At 45.5% G+C, this 23,881-nt stretch overlaps 1 protein-coding gene across 2 annotated transcripts in view; it reads right to left on the bottom strand.

Annotated features, from left to right (window-relative positions):
- Window positions 1-23,881, bottom strand: part of GSTCD (glutathione S-transferase C-terminal domain containing) — a 269,020-nt gene that overhangs the window by 31,791 nt on the left and 213,348 nt on the right. For both annotated transcript variants that reach the window (XM_075350368.1, XM_075350376.1), the window contains exons 6-8: window positions 23,726-23,841; window positions 17,494-17,538; window positions 9,770-9,898 (exon numbers count right to left, since the gene is read on the bottom strand). In XM_075350368.1, the coding sequence (XP_075206483.1) occupies window positions 9,770-9,898; window positions 17,494-17,538; window positions 23,726-23,841 (290 nt within the window). The remainder of the gene's footprint in view (window positions 1-9,769; window positions 9,899-17,493; window positions 17,539-23,725; window positions 23,842-23,881) is intronic.

The following is a 23,881-nucleotide window of genomic DNA, read 5'->3' as shown; positions in this document are numbered from 1 at the left end:
ACATCTAAAGTCCCTAGAGGACATAAAGCAGTGATCGGTTCTAAGTAAAGAAGTTGCAGATAACAGGTGGAAGACTAACTGAACAAAAAAAGGAATGGAAGGGGGTTATTCTTCTGGCATTATAACACATAAAGAATGAAAAATGTAAGTAAATAGATAACTACACTAAAATAGTCACCATATTGTTACACTGATATATATCCTAGAATAGTACAGGTATCTGTGAGCAAGTGCAGTTCGATGTGATTATAAGGTATGGGGTATTATCAAATCACAGCAGCTGCACCACCCTTACAAAGACATGGCAGACAGCAGTGTGAACAGCCTCATCTTACCTTAGCACCCATGGTATCTCCAATATTAGATCACATAGACAAGGTGGACAGAAGTATGAAAAGCCTCATCTTACCTTAGCACCCCCGGTATCTCCAATATTACATCACACAGATAGGGTGGACACAAGTATGAGCAGCCTCATCTTACCTTAGCACCCCCGGTATCTCCAATATTAGATCACATAGACAGGGTGGACAGAAGTATGAGCAGCCTCATCTTTACCATAGCACCCCCGGTATCTCCAATATTAGATCACATAGACAGGGTGGACAGAAGTATGGGCAGCCTCATGTTACACGAGCATCTCTAATATCTCCAGTATTAGATCAGAAATAGAATGTGAACAAAAGTCCAAGCAGCCTCTTCTTATCTCAGCATTCCTGATATTTCCAGCTTCTGCCAGTTATGTGTTGCCTTGTATTATGCCACGCTGGTAGGCATAATACATGGCAATAATTAAGTCAAGCAAAATCCTCAAAGTAGAAAATATAAAAAGTTTTTAAAAAGTTCAAAAATACTAATACACTGAAGAGCACCGGGGTAACAATGTTTTGAACTTTTGACTTTCAGGCTCAATATCTCACCATCCACTACAGTTTCGACCGTGAGACTACCTTCATTTTATAGACAATCATCTTGACTATCTCATACATAGGTTTGACTTCCAACTATTTAGCATATGATTAGTTATTCAGATTCTTGTCATGTTACTTCATTGTTACTGTTTTGCACCTGGGATAGAAAAATCTTCCATCCTGTATACTACAAAATACAACCTTTTTTCACATTCCCTAATAGATCAATGTGTTAATAGGTTAACGTCCAGGCAAAATATTTGAGTTAACAAATCGGCTTATCACAAGGTCTATCAAGTCTAGCACTACAAACGTAAGAGTGATTTCAGAGACATCTATGCAAGAACTGTGAAAAGCGTGTTATAGAAGTCTGAAATGGTTGCCTGAAAAAAGATGAAAAAACTTCGACTTTAATATTGTCATAAGAAACATTGGCTCGAGCTTGCCAAAAAGTACAAAAAGTGGACAGCAAAAGATTGGAAATGGGTGATTTGGAGCAATGAGATGAAAGTCAATAGGCTCTGATGGGTGCAAATGGGTCTTGAAGAAACAAGAGAAAAGGGGCTAACGGATCAAGAAATTGAAGGAACTGTCAAGTTTAGTGGAGGAAGCCTGATAATATGGGTTTGTTTCACAGCCAAAGATGTTGGTTACTTGACCAAGATTGATGGTGGTCTCAAAGCGGAGCTATATGTGGTATCCTACAAGACAACTTACTTCGTACACTCGAGTTCTATGGGTATGAAAAAGACGACATAGTGTTCCAGCAGGATAACGACCTGAAACGTATGTCAAGATTGGTGAAGAAAAAGTCAATGACAATGAAGTAGAAGTGTTGGATTGGCCCCCACAGTCCCCACACCTCAACTCAATAGAACAATTAAGGGTAGAGCCGAAGAAAAAGCTGTATACATACCTAAGTGAGTAGACCAGTATGCACCAATATCGGGAACATGTAGAAGAGACCTAGGACCAGATTTCAGTTGAGACATGCTTGAATCTAATCAAGAGCATGCCCAAAAGGATTCAGGCAGTATTGAATTGGATTTACAAAATACTAACAAAATAATAAAAAAACTAAAATTTGGATTTTTAGGAGCAAAACAGTAATAATGTGGTGACATGACAAGAATCTGCATAACTAATTATATGCTAAATAGCTGCAAGTCAAATTTACATATGAGATAGCCAAGAAGATTGTCTATAAAATGAAGATAGTCTCAAGCTCAAAGCTGTAGTGGATGGTGAGATATGGAGCCTGAAAGTCAAATGTTCAAAACACTGTTACCCTTTTGCTCATCAGTGTATATGAGCACTAAGTAGACAAGAATTTAAAGAAACCACACTCCTCCACAGCTCCATCCCCAAGGAAAAAAAATGTATGACTCCTAAAATGTTCAACATATTAAATTTGGTATAGTAAACTATCAAAATGAAACTAAAAAATGAAACCTTTCCAATATGCTAACTTAATGACAGCTAATCAATACATTATGTGCCGAAAGAGGCAAAGCTACAGCAAAGGTAAATTTAAAAAAAGCTATGTCTTTTGGAATGAGACAATTAAAGGGAACCAATCACCAGGATTTTCCTATATAATCTAAAGCCAGTGCTATACTGACACTATTCGTGCTAATTTATAGTGTTCTTAAAAGGGGGGCCTGGCTCACAGGATTCTCGGGGGTGTGTTTTCAGGCTGCTCTGCATAATCACCCTGTGAGTCGCGCCCCTTTGTAAAGGCCATAAAAGGTGGCAGTAAATAAAAAGGGCCATATCTCTGGAACTATAAGGAGGATATTTAACAAAAAAAACCAAAACAGTCACTTTTTAAAAGCAGCTAGAATAATATCAGAGCAAAAACTGGCCACTTTTGACCTGGTGACAGGCCCCTTTTTAAGAGGATGTCCACTACTTGGACAATCCCTTCTCGTTCCCCTTGTTCGCCCTAGAAAAATAAATAAGCCTAAACCCCAGTGCGGCTGCATTTCCAGAGATGATGCAAGTCGCGTTCCCGGGGCCCATGTGACATTGATATGACACGCGAGACCAATCACCACCCGGTGTCTGTTTCCCGGTCTTCGGGTATTTGAGCAGGATGTGAGCACTGCGCTGACTTCCTGCTCAAACGTATGAAGGCAGGGAGAAGGAAGCCGGCACTGATTGGTCGTGGGGCTCGCATGTTATAACAATGTCTCGGAAATGTGACTTCAGACAATTGCTGGAACCGTAGCCGCACCGGAACAGAGTGGACAACCCCTTTAAAGCCTAATATGGGCAGCCGTTTCAGTTTCAAGTAATCAGTTCCTTGATGTGGATCAACAAGTGTGATTTTCACTTTTATGTATAACCTGTTAGCAATATCTTCAGTAAATTACCATGAAGAAAGTAGGAATTAAGGGGGCTTTACACGCTGCGACATCGCTAATGCGGAGTCGTTGGGGTCACGGAATTCGTGACGCAAATCCGGCCGCATTAGCGATGCCGTTGCATGTGACACCGATAAGCGATTTTGCATCGTTGCAAAAACGTGCAAAATCGCTAATCGGCGACATGGGGGTCCATTCTTAAAAATCGTTACTGCAGCAGTAACGAAGTTGTTCCTCGTTCCTGCGGCAGCACACATCGCTCCGTGTGACACTGCAGGAACGAGGAAGCTCCCCTTACCTGCCTCCCGGCTGCTATACAGAAGGAAGGAGGTGGGTGGGATGTTACGTCCCGCTCATCTCCTCCCCTCCGCTGCTATTGGGCGACGGTTCAGTGACGCTTCAGTGACGTCACTGTGACGCCGCACGGACCGCCCCCTTAGAAAGGAGGCGGTTCGCCGGTCACAGCGACGTCGCCGGACAGGTAAGTATGTGTGACGGGTCTGGGCGATGTTGTGCGGCACGGGCAGTGATTTGCCCGTGTCGCGCAACAGATGGGGGCGGGTACCCACACTAGCGATATCGGGCCCGATATCGCAGTGTGTAAAGTAGCCTTTAGTCCAGTGGCCCAGCCCCATGCCATTAAGATTGTTATTTACTACAGACGTCATAAAACATATATAGACTAATGATCCCCAGTGGCTTTATTAAATTATGTTACGACTACAGATGAGGAAACGTCAATGTTTTAAAGAGAATTATATATTGCACACCAACATATTCAGGTGACCTCCATTAATCCATTTATACCAAACTGCAATAGGCAGCAATGAAATCAATGGAATAAATAGGCACTTTACTAGCAATATTATTATATTTACTTTACACTTTTTAGAAAATAAACTAAATGAATAAAGTGAGTCATTGCAAAAGCAAACAGAAGTAAACGGACAATATTTAGAATTTATTAATCAACTTCAAATGCTATTTTGTAATATTTTAACCTTTTCCTGACCGCCCACGGTAGATAAATATCAGTACTTGCTGGCTTTGTGCAGCGCTGACGTTTCTCTGCGGTCAGACTGCAATCAGGATCCCCCAGACCCCACAAACGCAGGGATTCCAATGCGAATGATCATCGGGCCTGATTGGATCAGGTCCCGATGATGTCAACCCTTTGCTATCTTCTATATGCCACAACCATGGGGGCGCGAAGGGTTGTCATGGTATCTGTAGGTCAAATAATGACTTCTGCGTCTGCTACGTATGGTGGCCTGTTAGACCCAGCCAGAAACAGGGTCTAACAGGCGATCTGTCCGTGTAGCAGTGACAGATGTAATGTAGTGCGATGCCAGTGCATGGCAATACATTAAACCAGCGATCAGTATAATAAAAATTAAAGTCCCATAGAGAGACTAAGTAAAAATGTAAAAAAAAAAAATGCTAAAAATATTTAAAATAAAAATCAAAAAATAAATAAATAAAAAAGAAAAAAATGATACCAATAAATAAGATTATTTATATAAAAACGTAAATACACAAATTTTTAAAATTTGGGGCTAAAGCTACATTTTTGTGGGAAAAATTCATTTTTCAGTTTTCATAGTTCAACATTATAAAATTCTATGAAGCACCTGTGTGTTCAAGGTAGTCACCACACATCTAAATCAAATTTTATAGGGGTGTAGTTACCAAAATGGGGGGGGATTTCAAATGTTTAACACTAGAAGTCCCAGGAATTTCGAGCTCCATAGGGTTATAATGGTAGAAATGTTAAATGACCCCTTTCTGGGACTTCTAGTGTTAAGCACATGAGAGGTTCTGCAAATGCGACATGGCGTCTGGTATCGCAGGCAATTTTGAACTCCAAAAGTCAAATTGTGCTCCTTCTGTTTCAAGCTCTGCCGTGCACTTAAACAGTAGTTTTTCCCTATATATGGGGTATCTGTTTACTCAGGAGAAATTGTACAACAAATTGTATGGTTCGTTTTCTCTTGTTACTCTTGTGAAAATCAATATATTTTATTGGCAAAAATAAAAAACTTTCCTTTTCACTTTCCACATTGCTTTAATTCCTGTGAATAAGTGTTTTTTGGACTATAAGATGCCCTTTTTTCCTGCCAAATATGTGAGGGAAATTGCGGATGCATCATATAGTCTGAAATGTACCTGACTCACTGTGAGGGGCAGTGCCGATGCAAAGGGGTCATAAGAGGCAGGAGCAGGGTTGCCGTTGCATGAAGCCAACGTTGGCATGAGTGAGGTGATCATATGTGTCCACTATTAAAAGTAATTAATATTCATGCGGCCGCCCCGGGCACCGTGCTCGGGGGGGGGGGGGGGGAGGGCTACAGTTAACTATGTTGGCGCACCAACATAGTTAACCTCTGTGGCAGTGCAGAGATCTCCCTCCACTGGTGCTGATGACAGCGCACACGCATTAGAGTACCAACGTGGTGCCATCATCGCAAAGCGCCGGGACTCTGATGTCTTGTGTGCGCGTGCCACACCCACGCTGCACTGCTCAAGACCTGCTGGAGCAGATGGGTATAAGATTTTTTTTTTTTTAAATGCAGAACGGGAGACATATATACCAAGGCTGGGGGCCCTTATATACCAGTATGGGGTCAAGGCTAGGAGCCCATATATACCAGATGGAGGTCCATATATACCAGCACAGGGCTGGAGGCCCAAAAACATCAGGATGGGACCCAGGCTGGGGGCTCATATATACCAGCATGGGGACCAAGGTGGGGGCCCATATATACCAGCATGAGGACCCATATATACCAGCATGGGGCCTAGAATGGGGGCCTATAAATATTATTAGCATTACGAATTTACGAACTGCTTGTGGTTCTGGGTGCATATTGCACCTGATTGGTTCCCTTTAAAGTGTTTTACTGCATCCTGCATTTTACTGTATAATATGTATTTTATAGTATAATCTGTCATATGTGTCTAATGTGTTGTTTGTTTAACATTCCTAATGTTAAGTAGGAATGTTAGCAGCTAGGTACTGATGTAAGAAGAGATTTTAGTATGTATAGTGTAACAGATACATCCTGGTTGCTGAAGGAACTAAAGCCAGAATGGGAGGAGTGTGAGAGCAGAAGGTTGGTTAGTGCGACAGGCCAGAAGAGAGTTAGCTCTGTAGAATAGCTGCTGGAGGGAGGATGAACTCTGTATTAGAGTCTGTCGCGGAACCAGGAGGTATCCTCCAATGGTCTGGAGCCTATGGCTCACCTCGTGACGGGCTTAGGAGAGTCCAGGTACCAGTCGGGCGTTGGGGCAAGCGTACCAACGGCAGGCCCATATACAAGTTGAGAGACTAGAAAGCATTCAGAGGTAGTGGAGTGGACTAGGGAAGCCACGGAGACAAGAACCGGGTAAACGCAGACGTTTAAACTCAGCTGCTGCTGGAAGACTAATACCCAGAGATAGAGCTAGATAGGACAAATACCCCAAAGAACAGTGGCAGCAGAACAAGAATGTAAGGTCATGTCTATCCAGAAGATTGAAAAACAAATAAAACAGTTGTTAGTTTGCAGAATATCTCTCTGTGTAATATGTTGCCCTGATAAGTCTACGACGATGACTGGCTGTAGGGTGGTGGATGCACCTCTGAAGAGTCAAGTAAATGGCTGGGACAGAACACAAGTACAACAGCTGGGGCGGAACACGAGCACGAGTTCAGTCTAGTAAAGTGGAGTGGAGCCATGCCAGCCATACATTGGCTCCACTCTACATATATACAACTCTAGGTAAGCAGGGAACTAAGAAACATGCTAAGGCTGCTTTCACACTACGTTTTTTTAACATGCGTCATGAACGTTTTTTTGCGGCAAAAGCGGATCCTGCTTTTACAGCAAAAAAACGCATGCAAACGCATGTGTTATTTTGCAGCATCCTGTCACTTTAAGTTTATGGGCGGGCATTGGAGTCATGTGATCGGGAGTGAGGGGAACTGAACGTGAAAGACTGGGAGCAGACATCTAACAGCTGTGGAGGCTCGTAACCAAGGTAAACATCGGGTAACTTGCTTGGATACCCGATATTTGCATTGCTTACGAGTGTCTGCAGCTGCTAGGAGCCGGCTGCCTGCTCCCTACACACGTAACCAAGATAAACATCGGGTAACTAAGACTGCGGTTACCCGATGTTTACCTTGGTTACGAGCTTCCTCCGCTCTCAGGCGGGGGAGAGTGGAGAGAGAGGGAGGGGGAGGGAGGTGGAGAGAGAGGGAGGGGGAGGGAGGGAGGAGGAGAGAGAGGGGGAGGGAGGGAGGTGGAGAGAGAGGGGGAGGGAGGGAGGTGGAGAGAGAGAAAAAGAGAGAGAGAGAGGGGGAGGGAGGGAGGTGGAGAGAGGGACTGATCATGCCAGGCTGGTTTCTGAGCATGCTCAGTAGAGCAAGCAGGATCATGTCTATCAGCATGCCAGCGTTCACATGCGTTTGCATGCTGTTTAGTCAGGATCCAGCAATTTACAGTATTTGGACACAGCTCAATAATGCTACAAGTAGCTTTTTTGAAAAAGTTAAAAAACTGCAAGTCGCTGGATCCTCACTATAACGCAGGTGAACGCATGTTGACGCAAGTCCATTGCAAATGCATTGAAATGAAAACGCATTTGCTCTGGATCAGTTTTTGCGTTAAAAAAACGTTCAGGACGCATGTTAAAAAAACGTAGTGTGAAAGCAGCCTAACTTGCAGATGGAGCAGACACATTCTCTCCTGAGTGTAGATGTTTGGCCATCATGTTAAATAGCTGTACTGTAAACTTTATCATTCAGTTCGTGTTCCATTTACCACATTGTTGTTCCAATATGTGATATTTTATTATCATTATGAATGACGTTGAATGCAAAAGGAGGTTTTATATCATATCTTTATTTCGTCTGTGGCTTCATGTCAGTCCGTTTAGGCAAAAGTTGTCCAGGGCCATGTTGGTTCTGACTATATTTGCACGATAGGTTGATGTAAAATGTTACCAGTTTTAGTATGCATCATTTATGGGGTATTAACTAAATCCAGGGGCAGTAATCGTTAGGAATATTTGTAAAAGAATTTTCAACTTTTGCCAAAATGTTTGGATGGGTAGGCGATACCAGCGAGAGAGATAAAAATCTGCTTGTACTTTTTTTTTTTACTTTGGACAAGGCTTTATGGATGCATTCTTCATGTATAAATGAATTATTAATTATTATTAGTATCATTAATACACTGAAATGTATAATGTACATGGAATATGTAATGCATGGCTCTTTTTATGTGAGTGAATGCACGATAGAGGTTTAGTAATACTTTAGGTGTAATCTAGTGCAGAAGTCGCAAACACGCGGCCCGCATGCGGCCCCTCAAGCTGCTTCTTGCGGCCCGCAGGCAAGTGCCCCCATTGGCAATCGCAGCCGGTCAGGGGTCACAGCTGTCACTGCTCACGGATTTATTTCAGATGAATGTTTTATTGGCACTGCGCAGACTCAAACTCTCTCTGCACTAGTCCAATGGCAGCCGCTGGCCAATCAGAGGCAAGCAGCTGATGCATATGATGTCACCTGCTTGCCTCTGATTGGCCGGCCATTCGAATAGTACAGAGAAAGCTTGACTCTGCGCGGCGGCGGCAAAACATTAATCTAAAATTTAGATAAAGCACTGAGAGCGGCTGCAATCTTCAAGAGGGTCTTGTGCCTGCAGGCTGCAAGAAGCAGGGTAGAGAACGCCGATGGAATGGAGGACAGGTGAGAAGAAGGTGTCTATGTGTGCAGAATGGCACAATAGGAGACCAGGGTGGGACATTGCTAGTGTGTGTGTGTGTGTGTGTGTGTGTGTGTGTGTGTGTGTAGAATGGCACAATAGGGGCCCAGGATGGGATATTGCTACTGGATGGGGACAAAGGTATAGCACATTAGTAAATGATGACAAGCTTGAACACTTTATTACAGGATGGGGGCAAGGATGAGGCACATCACTACAAGATGGGAAACGGGATGGGAATATTACTTCAAGAAGGCGACATTACTAAAATATGTTGGCCAAAACTACTGTATGGTGCTAATTGTAAAACTATATTAATTACTTACAAGAAAGGGATAAAATGTAAACCAAAAAAATATATATATTTATTTAAACAAAAAAAATGCGGGTTTGTTATAATAATTGAGCAAAAAATGTTCAAACACATTGATCCAAAGGCGTAGAGAAAAATAAAACTATGGTACCAATAAAAATGTCACTTTGTCCTGCAATCAATGCGGCCCCCAAATTTTTTTTTTTCTATGTGCTGCCCATACACTCAGCCGAGTTTAAGACCCCTGATCTAGTGGAATGCCTTAGGTGTAAATTAATGTATGTTACGACTCTCCTCTACAACACAGAGATAGAAAAGAAATATATTATAGAAAACTACTAAAGTCAGCCTGTGCGGGAAACAGAACATAAAACTAGGTTACATGGAAAATCGATGGAAAAATACAATTAGGCTCGACAAATGACTTACCCCTATGTTAAAGTTCCCTGTAAAGTAATCCAAGTTTGCTTGAACGAACCAGATATTCGTTAATCCTAATCCATTACTTCTGTCCCTGGCTCGCATCAAAGACTCCTCTTTATTCTCTATCAGAACAATCTGAAGTCAGAGAGGAAAAACGTCTTATGTTATTGTATTTCACGAATGTGACTGCTCCGTCACCACAAAGTCACCAAAGTGATAACTCACACAACTGGGAGACCGCACACTATGCATTCCATGCTCCGTACCCTTTAGAATGAAATACGCACACTTACTGGCCAGGTTTTTTTAACGTACATAAAATCTTTTTGTAATGTCATCTAGCAATTATTAAATAGCCAGGCTCTGATTTCTGCTGCCTGTGGTTTGCCCAGCATAAATCTAGTGTCAGGTTCCCTTTAATGGATATCCATGTGTATGTTTCCAGGGATCACTGCCATAAAGATTACCTACTAACTAGCTAGGGTACAACATTACTTAATTATTATAGGGGTAACAGTCTGCAAATATTACTTATTCACTGGATAGGTGATCATGTTTAATTAAAGTGGGCACTACTGCCAGGATTTCCACCAACCATCAGAATGAGGGGCTTTGGTCCCATTTTTTTTTCTGACAGCACAGTTACTGCTGTGAAGAAGTGAGTGGGGTAACCAGCTACACATGCGCACATCCACGACCGGCTGCACATGCACACATCTACGACCGGCTGCACAAGCACACATCCACGACCGGCTGCACATGCGCACATCCACGACCGGCTGCACATGCGCACATCCAAGACCGGCTTCACATGCACACATCTACGACCGGCTGCACAAGCACACATCCACGACCGGCTGCACATGCACACATCCACAACCGGCTGCACATGCACACATCCACAACCGGCTGCACATGCACACATCCACAACCGGCTGCACATGCGCACATCCACAACCGGCTGCACATGAACACATCCACAACCGGCTGCACATGAACACATCCACGACCGGCTGCACATGCACACATCCACGACCGGCTGCATATGCGCATATCCACAAACGGCTGCACATGCATACATCCACAACCGGCTGCACAAGCACACATCCCCAGCCGGCTGCACATGCACACATCCACGACCGGCTGCACATGCACACATCCACGACCGGCTGCACATGCACACATCCACGACCGGCTGCACATGCACACATCCCCAACCGGCTGCACATGCACACATCCACGACCGGCTGCACATGCACATATCCACGACCGGCTGCACATGCACACATCCACGACCGGCTGCACATGCACACATCCACGACCGGCTGCACATGCACACATCCACGACCGGCTGCACATGCACACATCCACAACCGGCTGCAGATGCACACATCCACGACCGGCTGCACATGAGCACATCCCCGACTGGCTGCACATGCGCACATCCCCGACCGATTGCACATGCGCACATCCCCGACCGGCTGCACATGCGCACATCCCCGACCGGGTGCACATGCACACATCCACGACCGGCTGCACATGCACACATCCACGACCGGCTGCACATGCACACATCCCCGACCGGCTGCACATGAGCACATCCCCGACCGGCTGCACATGCGCACATCCCCGACCGACTGCACATGCGCACATCCCCGACCGGCTGCACATGCGCACATCCCCGACCGGCTGCACATGCACACATCCACGACCGGGTGCACATGCACACATCCACAACCGGCTGCACAAACACACATCCACAACCGGCTGCACAAACACACATCCACGACCGGCTGCACATGCACACATCCACGACCGGCTGCACATGCGCACATCCACGACCGGCTGCACATGCACACATCCACAACCGGCTGCACATGCACACATCCACAACCGGCTGCACAAACACACATTCCCAAACAGTTGCACATGCACACATCCACGACCGGCTGCACATGCACACATCCACGACCGGCTGCACATGCACACATCCACGACCGGCTGCACATGCACACATCCACGACCGGCTGCACATGCACACATCCCCAACCGGCTGCACATGCACACATCCACGACCGGCTGCACATGCACATATCCACGACCGGCTGCACATGCACACATCCACTACCGGCTGCACATGCACACATCCACGACCGGCTGCACATGCACACATCCACGACCGGCTGCACATGCACACATCCACGACCGGCTGCAGATGCACACATCCACGACCGGCTGCACATGAGCACATCCCCGACTGGCTGCACATGCGCACATCCCCGACCGATTGCACATGCGCACATCCCCGACCGGCTGCACATGCGCACATCCCCGACCGGGTGCACATGCACACATCCACGACCGGCTGCACATGCACACATCCACGACCGGCTGCACATGCACACATCCCCGACCGGCTGCACATGAGCACATCCCCGACCGGCTGCACATGCGCACATCCCCGACCGACTGCACATGCGCACATCCCCGACCGGCTGCACATGCGCACATCCCCGACCGGCTGCACATGCACACATCCACGACCGGGTGCACATGCACACATCCACAACCGGCTGCACAAACACACATCCACAACCGGCTGCACAAACACACATCCACAACCAGCTGCACATGCTCACATCCACGACCGGCTGCACATGCACACATCCACGACCGGCTGCACATGCGCACATCCACGACCGGCTGCACATGCACACATCCACGACCGGCTGCACATGCACACATCCACAACCGGCTGCACAAACACACATTCCCAAACAGTTGAACATGCACACATCCACGACCGGCTGCACATGCACACATCCACGACCGGCTGCACATGCACACATCCACGACCGGCTGCACATGCACACATTCACGACCGGCTGCACATGCACACATGCACGACCGGCTGCACATGCACACATGCACGACCGGCTGCACATGCATACATCCACAACCGGCTGCACATGCGCACATCCACAACCGGCTGCACATGCGCACATCCACGACCGGCTGCACATGCACACATCCACGACCGGCTGCACATGCACACATCCACGACCGGCTGCACATGCACACATCCACGACCGGCTGCATATGCGCACATCCACAAACGGCTGCACATGCATACATCCACAACCGGCTGCACAAACACACATCCCCAACCGGCTGCACATGCACACATCCACGACCGGCTGCACATGCGCACATCCACGACCGGCTGCACATGCGCACATCCACGACCGGCTGCACATGCGCACATCCACGACCGGCTGCACATGCGCACATCCACGACCGGCTGCACATGCGCACATCCACGACCGGCTGCACATGCCTACATCCACAACCGGCTGCACAAACACACATCCCCAACCGGCTGCACATGTGCACATCCACGACCGGCAGCACATGCCTACATCCACAACCGGCTGCACATGCCTACATCCACAACCGGCTGCACAAACACACATCCCCAACCGGCTGCACATGTGCACATCCACGACCGGCAGCACATGCGCACATCCACGACCGGCTGCACATGCGCACATCCACGACCGGCTGCACATGCGCACATCCACGACCGGCTGCACATGCGCACATCCACGACCGGCTGCACATGCCTACATCCACGACCGGCTGCACAAACACACATCCCCAACCGGCTGCACATGTGCACATCCACGACCGGCAGCACATGCGCACATCCACGACCGGCTGCACATGCACACATCCACGACCGGCTGCACATGCACACATCCACGACCGGCTGCACATGCACACATCCACGACCGGCTGCACATGCACACATCCACGACCGGCTGCACATGCACACATCCACGACCGGCTGCACATGCACCCACGACCGGCTGCACATGCACCCACGACCGGCTGCACATGCACCCACGACCGGCTGCACATGCACACATCCACGACCGGCTGCACATGCACACATCCACGACCGGCTGCACATGCACACATCCACGACCGGCTGCACATGCACACATCCACGACCGGCTGCACATGCACACATCCACGACCGGCTGCACATGCACACATCCACGACCGGCTGCACATGCACACATCCACGACCGGCTGCACATGCACACATCCACAACCGGCTGCACATGCACACATCCACAACCGGCTGCACATGCACACATCCACAACCGGCTGCACATGCACACATCCACAACCGGCTGCACATGCACACATCCACGCCCGGCTGCACATGCACACATCCACGCCCGGCTGCACATGCACACATCCACGACCGGCTGCACATGCACACATCCACGACCGGCTGCACATGCACACATCCACGACCGGCTGCACATGCATACATCCACGACCGGGTGCACATGCACACATCCACGACCGGCTGCACATGCACACATCCACGACCGGCTGCACATGCACACATCCACGACCGGCTGCACATGCACACATCCACGACCGGCTGCACATGCACACATCCACGACCGGCTGCACAAACACACATCCCCAACCAGCTGCACATGCGCACATCCACGACCGGCTGCACATGCGCACATCCACGACCGGCTGCACATGCGCACATCCCCGACCGACTGCACATGCGCACATCCCCGACCGACTGCACATGCGCACATCCACGACCGGCTGCACATGCGCACATCCACGACCGGCTGCACATGCACACATCCACGACCGGCTGCACAAACACACATCCACTACCGGCTGCACAAACACACATCCACTACCGGCTGCACATGCGCACATCCACGACAGGCTGCACATGCACACATCCACAACCAGCTGCACAAGCACACATCCACAACCGGCTGCACAAACACACATCCACAACCGGCTGCACATGCGCACATCCACAGCCGGCTGCACATGCACACATCCACAACCAGCTACACATGCACACATCCACAGCCGGCTGCACAAACACACATCCACAACCGGCTGCACATGCGCACATCCACGACCGGCTGCACATGCGCACATCCACGACCGGCTGCACATGCACACATCCACAATCGGCTACACAAGCACACATCCACAACCGGCTGCACAAGCACACATCCACAACCGGCTGCACATGCATACATCCACAACCGGCTGCACATGCACACATTCACAACCAGCTGCACAAGCACACATCCACAACCGGCTGTACATGCACACATCCACAACCAGCTGCACAAGCATACATCCACAAACGGCTGCACATGCACACATCGACAACCGGCTGCACATGCACACATCCACAACCAACTGCACAAGCACACATCCACAACCGGCTGCACATGCACACATCTACAACCAACTGCACATGCACACATCCACAACTGGCTGCACATGCACACATCCACAATTAGTTACGCATGCGCACATCCACAACCAGCTGCTTATGCGTACATCCATAACGATAACCGGCTGCACATGCACACATCGACAACTGGCTGCACAAACACACATCTCCAACCAGCTGCACATGCACACATCGATGACCGGCTGCTCATGCGCACATCCCCGACCGACCTCACATGCGCACATCCACGACCGGCTGCACATGCGCACACATCCACAACCGGCTGCACATGCACACATTCACAACCGGCTGCACAAACACATCCACAACCGGCTGCACATGCGCACAACCACGACCGGCTGCACATGCACACATCCGAAACCTGCTGCACAAGCACACATCCACGACCAGCTGCACATGCACACATCCACAATCGGCTGCACAAGCACACACCCACAACCGGCTGCACATGCATACATCCAGAACCGGCTGCACATGCACACATCTACAACCAACTGCACATGCACACATCCACAACCAACTGCACATGCACACATCCACAATTAGTTACGCATGCGCACATCCACAACCAGCTGCTCATGCGTACATCCATAACGATAACCGGCTGCACATGCACACATCCACAACTGGCTGCACAAACACACATCCCCAACCAGCTGCACATGCACACATCCACGACCGGCTGCACATGCGCACATCCACGACCGGCTGCTCATGCGCACATCCCCGACCGACTGCACATGCGCACATCCACGACCGGCTGCACATGCGCACACATCCACAACCGGCTGCACATGCACACATCCACAACCGGCTGCACAAACACATCCACAACCGGCTGCACAAACACATCCACAACCGGCTGCACATGCGCACAACCACGACCGGCTGCACATTCACACATCCACAACCTACTGCACAAGCACACATCCACGACCAGCTGCACAAGCACACATCCACGACCAGCTGCACATGCACACATCCACAATCGGCTGCACAAGCACACACCCACAACCGGCTGCACATGCTTACATCCACAACCGGCTGCACATGCACACATCCACAACCAGCTGCACAAGCATACATCCACAAACGGCTGCACATGTGCACATCGACAACCGGCTGCACATGCACACATCCACAACCGGCTGCACATGCACACATCCACAACCAGCTGCACATGCACACATCTACAACCAACTGCACATGCACACATCCACAACTGGCTGCACATGCAGACATCCACAATTAGTTACGCATGCGCACATCCACAACCAGCTGCTCATGCGTACATCCATAACGAGCTGTAAATAGGCACATCCATTACCATCTGCACGCATGCACATCCAGAATGAGCTGCACAAGCGCCCTGCCACTCTAGTGTCTATGGGAATGATGATGATACCTTTTTAAAACTAATGCAGCAAAGGAAAGTCAGCTGAAAAAGTGTCCAGCAGCTGTGTGTTCTGTGTTTTTCTTCAGTGTAAATCAGATATCAATGAGTCTACAGGAAGTTGAATATTATACAAATTATATAAAAACCTAGAACACAATATTCCCTATGAATTTATTCATTTGTAATTAGTAAAAAGTTTGCCAAGATCAGAGTTATCTGGATACAGCAGTCATACATGCTCTACTTGTGCTCTGCACTCCGCATGCACTACTGCATGGAAAAAAAGAGACCCTGATCAAGCAATGTGTCACTTGTAATACTGGATACAGCAATTCTGAAATAGTTCTTAGATGTAGAATGTAGCAGAGCTCAGGAAGCTAGACTCATCCACATCAGGCTCTCTGTAGACATTATCTATTGGTAGTGAGCTGCTTATCAGAGGAGGGAGTGTGGTCATTCATGCAGGGGAGTAAGCTCTTGCAGTGATAATCTCCTGGTGATAAAACATTCATTGTAACTTAACAACAGCACACAGCCTAATAAGTGACACATTGTTGTATTCAGTGTTTTAACCTCTACATCATATGGTCCTCAGATTACATAACAAAAACCTGTTGACAGATTTCCTTTAAAGGAAGTAATGACATCACTGCTATAAATCATAGAGGCTACAAATGCATTGACTCAAAGACTAACTATGCGTTACAACAACATAGCAATGATTTATTGTCAATGTCTCTAAAATACACAGCGATGATATATTTTATAAGGAATAGATTAACCTGTAAAATGAAACTGCAATTAAATAACTCTGGATCTCCTCCAGTTTCCTTTGTTTTTAGCAGTTTGTCTATTAGTGAGTAATTTTATATTTCTTTTTTTGGCAAACACAAAGAAAATGTGTTCATAAATATTCAGAAGCAAATTAAGCCACCTACGAAATAATACATTTCCATATTGATCTACGTACTTGTGTGGTCTGAAGCACCTTTATATAATGCAGAAACTTACCTGACATGATGGCAGCATATACGCCAAAACAATCCCAACATGACCCTATGTGCGAAAGAAAACAGAGTAAATTGGAAATCTTACACATGTTGTATGTTAATTAGTCATATATGGTATCCCTGAAGTATTGGTGATATTACGAATTTAATTAAAGAGAATCCGTCACCAGGTTTTTGCTATTTAATCTGAGAACAGTATAATCTAGGGGCAGAGAACCAGATTCCAGTCATGTGTGAATATTAGGCTGTGTGTTGTAGTTTGAATACAATCAATGTTTTCTCAGCAGGAGAATATTACTCCCTGACTAGGTCTAATGTATAGGAAAGTCAGGCTAATCTGTGTAACCCCATCTTCACTACTGATTTTTAGCTAGCTGACAATGTACAGAGTACACAGGAAGCTGGCAATCTGGGGTGTGGGTTGAGTTATAAACTGCTCAGCATTCTGACCACTTCTACACCTACAGCAGAGAAAACAGGCATTTTATCAAAACTGCACCAAGCACTCGAGTAAAGGCGGCGGCGTTACACGCTATGATTTATCTGCCGATATGTCGTCGGGGTCACAGATTCCGTGACGCACATCCGTCATCGTTAGCGACGTTGTTGCGTGTGACACCTACGTGTGACTCCGAACGATCACAAATAGGTTGAAAATCGTTGATCGTTAACACGTCGTTGACTTTCAAAATATTGTTCATCATTTGGAACGCAGCAGACATATTGGTACGTTTGACACCCTGCCAACGATGAACAACATCCACACGACCGCCTTGGTCAAACAATATATCGCTGAACTATTTTGCGTCGCTTGTGCGATCGTTACATGTGACCGCTAATAAACGACCTATGAGCAATCTCGGCAAATCGTAACTACGATCTGGGCGTGTCACGTTGCTCATGAGATCGTTAGATAAATCGTAGCGTGTAAAGCGGCCTTTAGTGACACATAGCTGGAATTACGGTCTTTGCTCCTATATAATGCAGCTCTCAAATTACATAGTAAAAACCTGCTGACAGAATCACTTAAAAGGGACTCTGTCAGCAGCACAGAATGACTGTTCAAACCGAGTATAGGTGTTCGACGCACCATGGCCCAAACATGGCCCAAACATTTAAACCCCCTGGTCTAGCATCCATGTCCGACGTCACAAATGCTCTCATGGATTAATAGTCAAAAATTCCAAAAGACAGGCTCCATAGTCTTGTAGAAAGCATTCCCAGGAAAGCGGAAACTGGTATACGCTAAGTGCACAATTATTAGGCAATTTGTATTTTTATGATTAATTTTTAACATTGAACAACTACTGTCCGTCAGTCCATTGTGTAGTATCCCCTCTTCTTCTCTCTACAGTCTGTGAACGTGGGACATGAGGAGACCAATTCTTGGAGTTCTGGGAAAGGAATATTGTCCCATTATTAATTGATGTAGGATTCTAGCTACTCAACATTTTTGTTTCATAATGCTCCAATGTTTTCTATTACTGAAAGGTCTGAGCTGATGTTGGACAGTTCATCATCCCGATCTCTTCTGTGAAGCCATGCTGTTGTGATGTATGCAGAATGTCGTTTAGCATTGTCATGCTAAAGTATGCAAACTCTTACCATATACCATATGGTATACCATATACCAGGCTTTATGAGAATAGGCTCTGTCTTGAGCTAGTGGTTTTCTGATCTCCTGTAGTATAGGTGCTATGTCTTCCCCTGAAGAGCCACTGAGGCGAAACGCGTAAGGACGCACTTTGATGATGTGCAAGGGTCAGTCACAACAGGGCCAGTTGTGGACTCGTAAAGGCGGGAGCTACTGGGGAGACAAAGGGTCAGTATTATATAAGGATAAGGCTGCACATCAAACTTAGATAATGATATAATGCCTCAAGTATATGGAAAAATATTGAAAACAATGAAAAATGCTACTTGCTAACTTGAACATGTGAATAATGAATTGCATACCTGCCATGAATATTAGGAAAAAGGAGATATTTAGCAATCGCATTGATCAATGTAACTGAGCCCCAAAACCTCGTCAAGGTATATCTCTATATTGGGGTCCCTAGCTCTGTGACCCTAACTGTGTGTCATCTCATTGCAATTAAAAACTGCTGTGGGTGGAGAGGGGTAACTAAGGACTGTCTTATATAGGAGATGGAAAAAACATGGCCGAAAGGGGCGGAGCTGTGTTCACATTCAGAAAAAAAACTACATATAACTGAATAGGATAACTGAAGTGAGCACTAATATATATATTCTGAGATTGCTAAATATCTCCTTTTTCCTAATATTCATGGCAGGTATGCAATTCATTATTCACATGTTCAAGTTAGCAAGTAGCATTTTTCATTGTTTTCAATATTTTTCCATATGCTTGAGGCATTATACCATTATCTAAGTTTGATGTGCAGCCTTATCCTTATATAGAATGTATTTTTTTGGCTTGCACTCAGAATATATATATTAGTGCTCACTTCAGTTATCCTATTCAGTTATATGTAGTTTTTAATTGCAATGAGATGACACACAGTTAGGGTCACAGAGCTAGGGACCCCAATATAGAGATATACCTTGACGAGGTTTTGGGGCTCAGTTACATTGATCAATGCGATTGCTAAATATCTCCTTTTTCCTAATATTCATGGCAGGTATGCAATTCATTATTCACATGTTCAAGTTAGCAAGTAGCATTTTTCATTGTTTTCAATATTTTTCCATATGCTTGAGGCATTATACCATTATCTAAGTTTGATGTGCAGCCTTATCCTTATATAGTATGTATTTTTTTGGCTTGCACTCAGAATATATATATTAGTGCTCACTTCAGTTATCCTATTCAGTTAAAGGGTCAGTATTAGTCCCATACAGGGATAGTGACCGGATCTCCATCACCGCCATTTGTTGCTGTTATTAGGACTACAGACCGTAGGAAAAGCTTGATCTGCCTTATGGATCACAATGATTTTGGGGAGATCATTCCATTTTCTAAGCAAATGTATATGTTCATATGTGTGACCTTATGTCTATTTTGATTCATTTTTGTATATTTCTTCTATTGTTAGTAATGGTTTAAAACCTGTTATATTGCAATCTTGACCTCTTATTGGATATAGTTATTTTGGTATTACAGTAATTGTGTAGTCGGTTATTTGACTTGGATTACTATCCTATGTGCACATTGGTACTGTATTTCTTAAACCACATCTATACTGAATGCCATATATTTATCCTTTAGACATACATATGTTGTGTATCAATATAAGGCTATGTGCGCACTAGAAAAAGGATTTTTCTCAAGAAATTTCTTAAGAAATTTGTTGAGTGAAGGATTAGCGCATCTGCGTTAAAAAAACGCACCAATAACGCACCGAAACACGCATGCGGTTTTACCGTGTTTTGGTGCAGTTTTTTGCAGGTTGGTCCCTGCATTTTTTAATGCTTTAACAGAAATAAATAATATAGATAATAGATACCGTAGATAGATAAATATATAGATAGAAAGATGGATAGATGAATCGATAGATTGATAGATAATAGATAGACAGATATCTAAATAAATAGATAATGGATAGATAGATAGAAACATGGATAGATAAATAAATAGATGGATAATGGATAGATAGATAGATAAATAGATAATGGATAGACAGATATCTAAATAAATAAATAGATAATGGATAGATAGATAGAAACACGGATAGATGAATAGATAAATAAATAGATGGATAATGGATAGATAGATAAATAGATAATGGATAGATAGAAAGATGGATAGATGAATAGATAGATAATGGATAGACAGATAGATAGATAATGGATAGATAGATGGATTTATAGAAAGATCAATAGATAGAGTCCCTGTGAGGACACACTGCAGTTCTCGCTAGCGGTAATGTGTTCACATTACCGACCGTGAGAAATGACCTGTAGTTACCCCTGCAGCATCGCTCACTGAACGAGACTGCATTTACTATGTGTCAGACACGGCTGGCTGCAAGCGTCGTGGGACCTGTGTGGATTACACCGGAGCTGTGTGTTTGGGGGGTTTATAAAGTGGTGACAGAGGGGCTTTTGTGTTTTATTTAAAATAAAGGATTTTTCGGTGTGTGTGTTTATTCACTTTACTTGCAGGTTAATCATGGAAGCGGTCTCATAGACGCTGCCATGATTAAGCTAGGACTTAGTGGCACAGCTGCCATTAACTCGTTATTACCCCGATTGCTGCCGCATGACGGCAATCGGGAAGAGCCCGTAACACGCCGGGATTGTCGCATAATAGATGCAACATTCTCGGGGCTGATAATCTTGGCTGTGGGGGGTGGGGTGGGCAATAATCACGGCCCTCGCCCTCCCCAGGCTGAGTGTTTACCTTGGCTGGACGGTAAAAATACGGCGAAGTCCGCGTTTTTTTTTCCGGTTTTTATTTTTAATATGTACATTTGATTTCTATGTGTATTCTATATGTCTGTGTCTGTGTATTCTATATGTCTGTGTGTGAGAGTGATCGGTGTGTGTATTTACTCTCTGATCAATTTCCTCTTCCTCTCATAATGACATCACTTCCCTGCAAAAGTCAGGGAAGTAATGAACATTAAGTCCCGAAAAACGCAAAACAACGCGGTAATAACGCAGGAAAACGCAATGAAACACACATAATTTGCTATCTGCGTTATTCCCTGCACTATTTCGTGATTACATTACAGTCAGTGGAGTGAAATAACGTAGTTAGCTGCAGAAAAGAAGTGACATGCACATTTGTTTTCTTAAGAAAATGTGTGAGAGGGCCTTTATGCTTCAGACTGACACGCCCCCTGCTGTGATTGACACCAATGTTAATCACAGAGCAATAACCCTTTAGTGAGTAAACAATAGCTCCCACACAGATAAAAGAAACACAGATATTTTTACTTTTTTAACCTTCGCAGCATGCTGTCCTCAGCTTACATTGCAAAATCCTGGTGACAGATTCCCTTTAATATTTTAACTAAGGCACAATAAAGTAGTGACACAGATTTTATTTCTGGGTCATTTATTGGGTTAGCAGCTGTTGATTAGCAGCTTTTTCCACAGTAGTGTTCACACATACTATCAATCATAACATGAAGCAAAGATAGTGTGTTGGAAACAAAAGTCAATATACAACTTACTATTTAAACAGGACCTGCCAACAAATTTTTCATCATCTTCAACTGGACACACAATGTAATAGTGGCTGCATAGTGCAATAAAACTTTGTTTTTTCCTCCTTGCTGTGGAGATATTATTAGCAAAGTATTTAGAATCTAATGCGTTAACTTTTGTTAAGTCCAAGTGGGCATTATAAGTTTTCACGAGGGTGTGCACTTCTTCTTCCTGTATGATGCTGACCAATCATAAGCAGGCAGCAACACAATAGGAGAAAAACTTGCCACACAATAGCTAATAGCAGGTATCCAAGAGTGTGAAATATATGACAGACAGCTCTGATCTCCTAGTCTAACCTCCTACCTGATTAGGAATCACAGATGACTAACACCTTTCAGAAAAGGTCCTTCTGGGTGGAAGGGGTAGCACAGCAATCTATACCTTCTATTCCTCTCAAAAACCTCTCTGGTGTACTGGCCCTCCCCCCCCCATACTGTCTGTCCTGAAATATGTCAGCAATCACAATATAGTCGTCTGCTGTGCTGTAGCAACTTGTAATGGCTCTGCAGTGAGATGATAACATTCTGTCACTAGATGTCATACATGACATCAAAACTGACTGCTCTTCTGTGAGATGTAATGACAGCCTGCTCTCACAGCAGAGAGATTACAAATTGCTTGAGCACAGCAGACATAAGTGTGATTACATCTCACACACTGAGAAACCTGCGCTAAGCCATGATGGGGGCGTGTTCTTTCTCTGCTGTGTTGCTGCCTGCTTATGATTGGGCAACATCATACAGTGAAAAGTACAAGCCCACAGTGAAAACTATCTGACCACACCCACATAAATTTAACTATTAACTAACTAAACTATTATTTAACTAAATTTTACTACTAGGTGTCAATACCTTTATTGCTCAGCTACGGAGAAGTGGCATGAAAAAAACAAACACACAAACATGTTTTATTCCATTCTGCAGCCACGGCTACATTGTGTGCAGTGGAACACGAAAAATTTAGTGAAAGGTCATCTTTAACTGGCCAATATAAAGAAAAATTAAAAGACAAAAAAGCCCCCACACAGAAACATAACATAGAAAGTGATACCTTACCCCTCCACTACAGAAGTCCACAATTGTGTCTCCTTGTTTTGCCATATTAGTGACTATAGATAAGAGATTATTCAGTTGCTGCTGTTTCCTTAGTGCACGGTCACTGGACATCTTCCCTAGGATAAACATTAGACATTGTGAGGCAGGGGTTTTGGT

The sequence above is a fragment of the Anomaloglossus baeobatrachus genome, chromosome 1 (assembly GCF_048569485.1).
Source record: "Anomaloglossus baeobatrachus isolate aAnoBae1 chromosome 1, aAnoBae1.hap1, whole genome shotgun sequence".
Classification (NCBI taxonomy): Eukaryota; Metazoa; Chordata; class Amphibia; order Anura; family Aromobatidae; genus Anomaloglossus; species Anomaloglossus baeobatrachus.
This window is presented reverse-complemented; position numbering and strand designations above follow the sequence as displayed.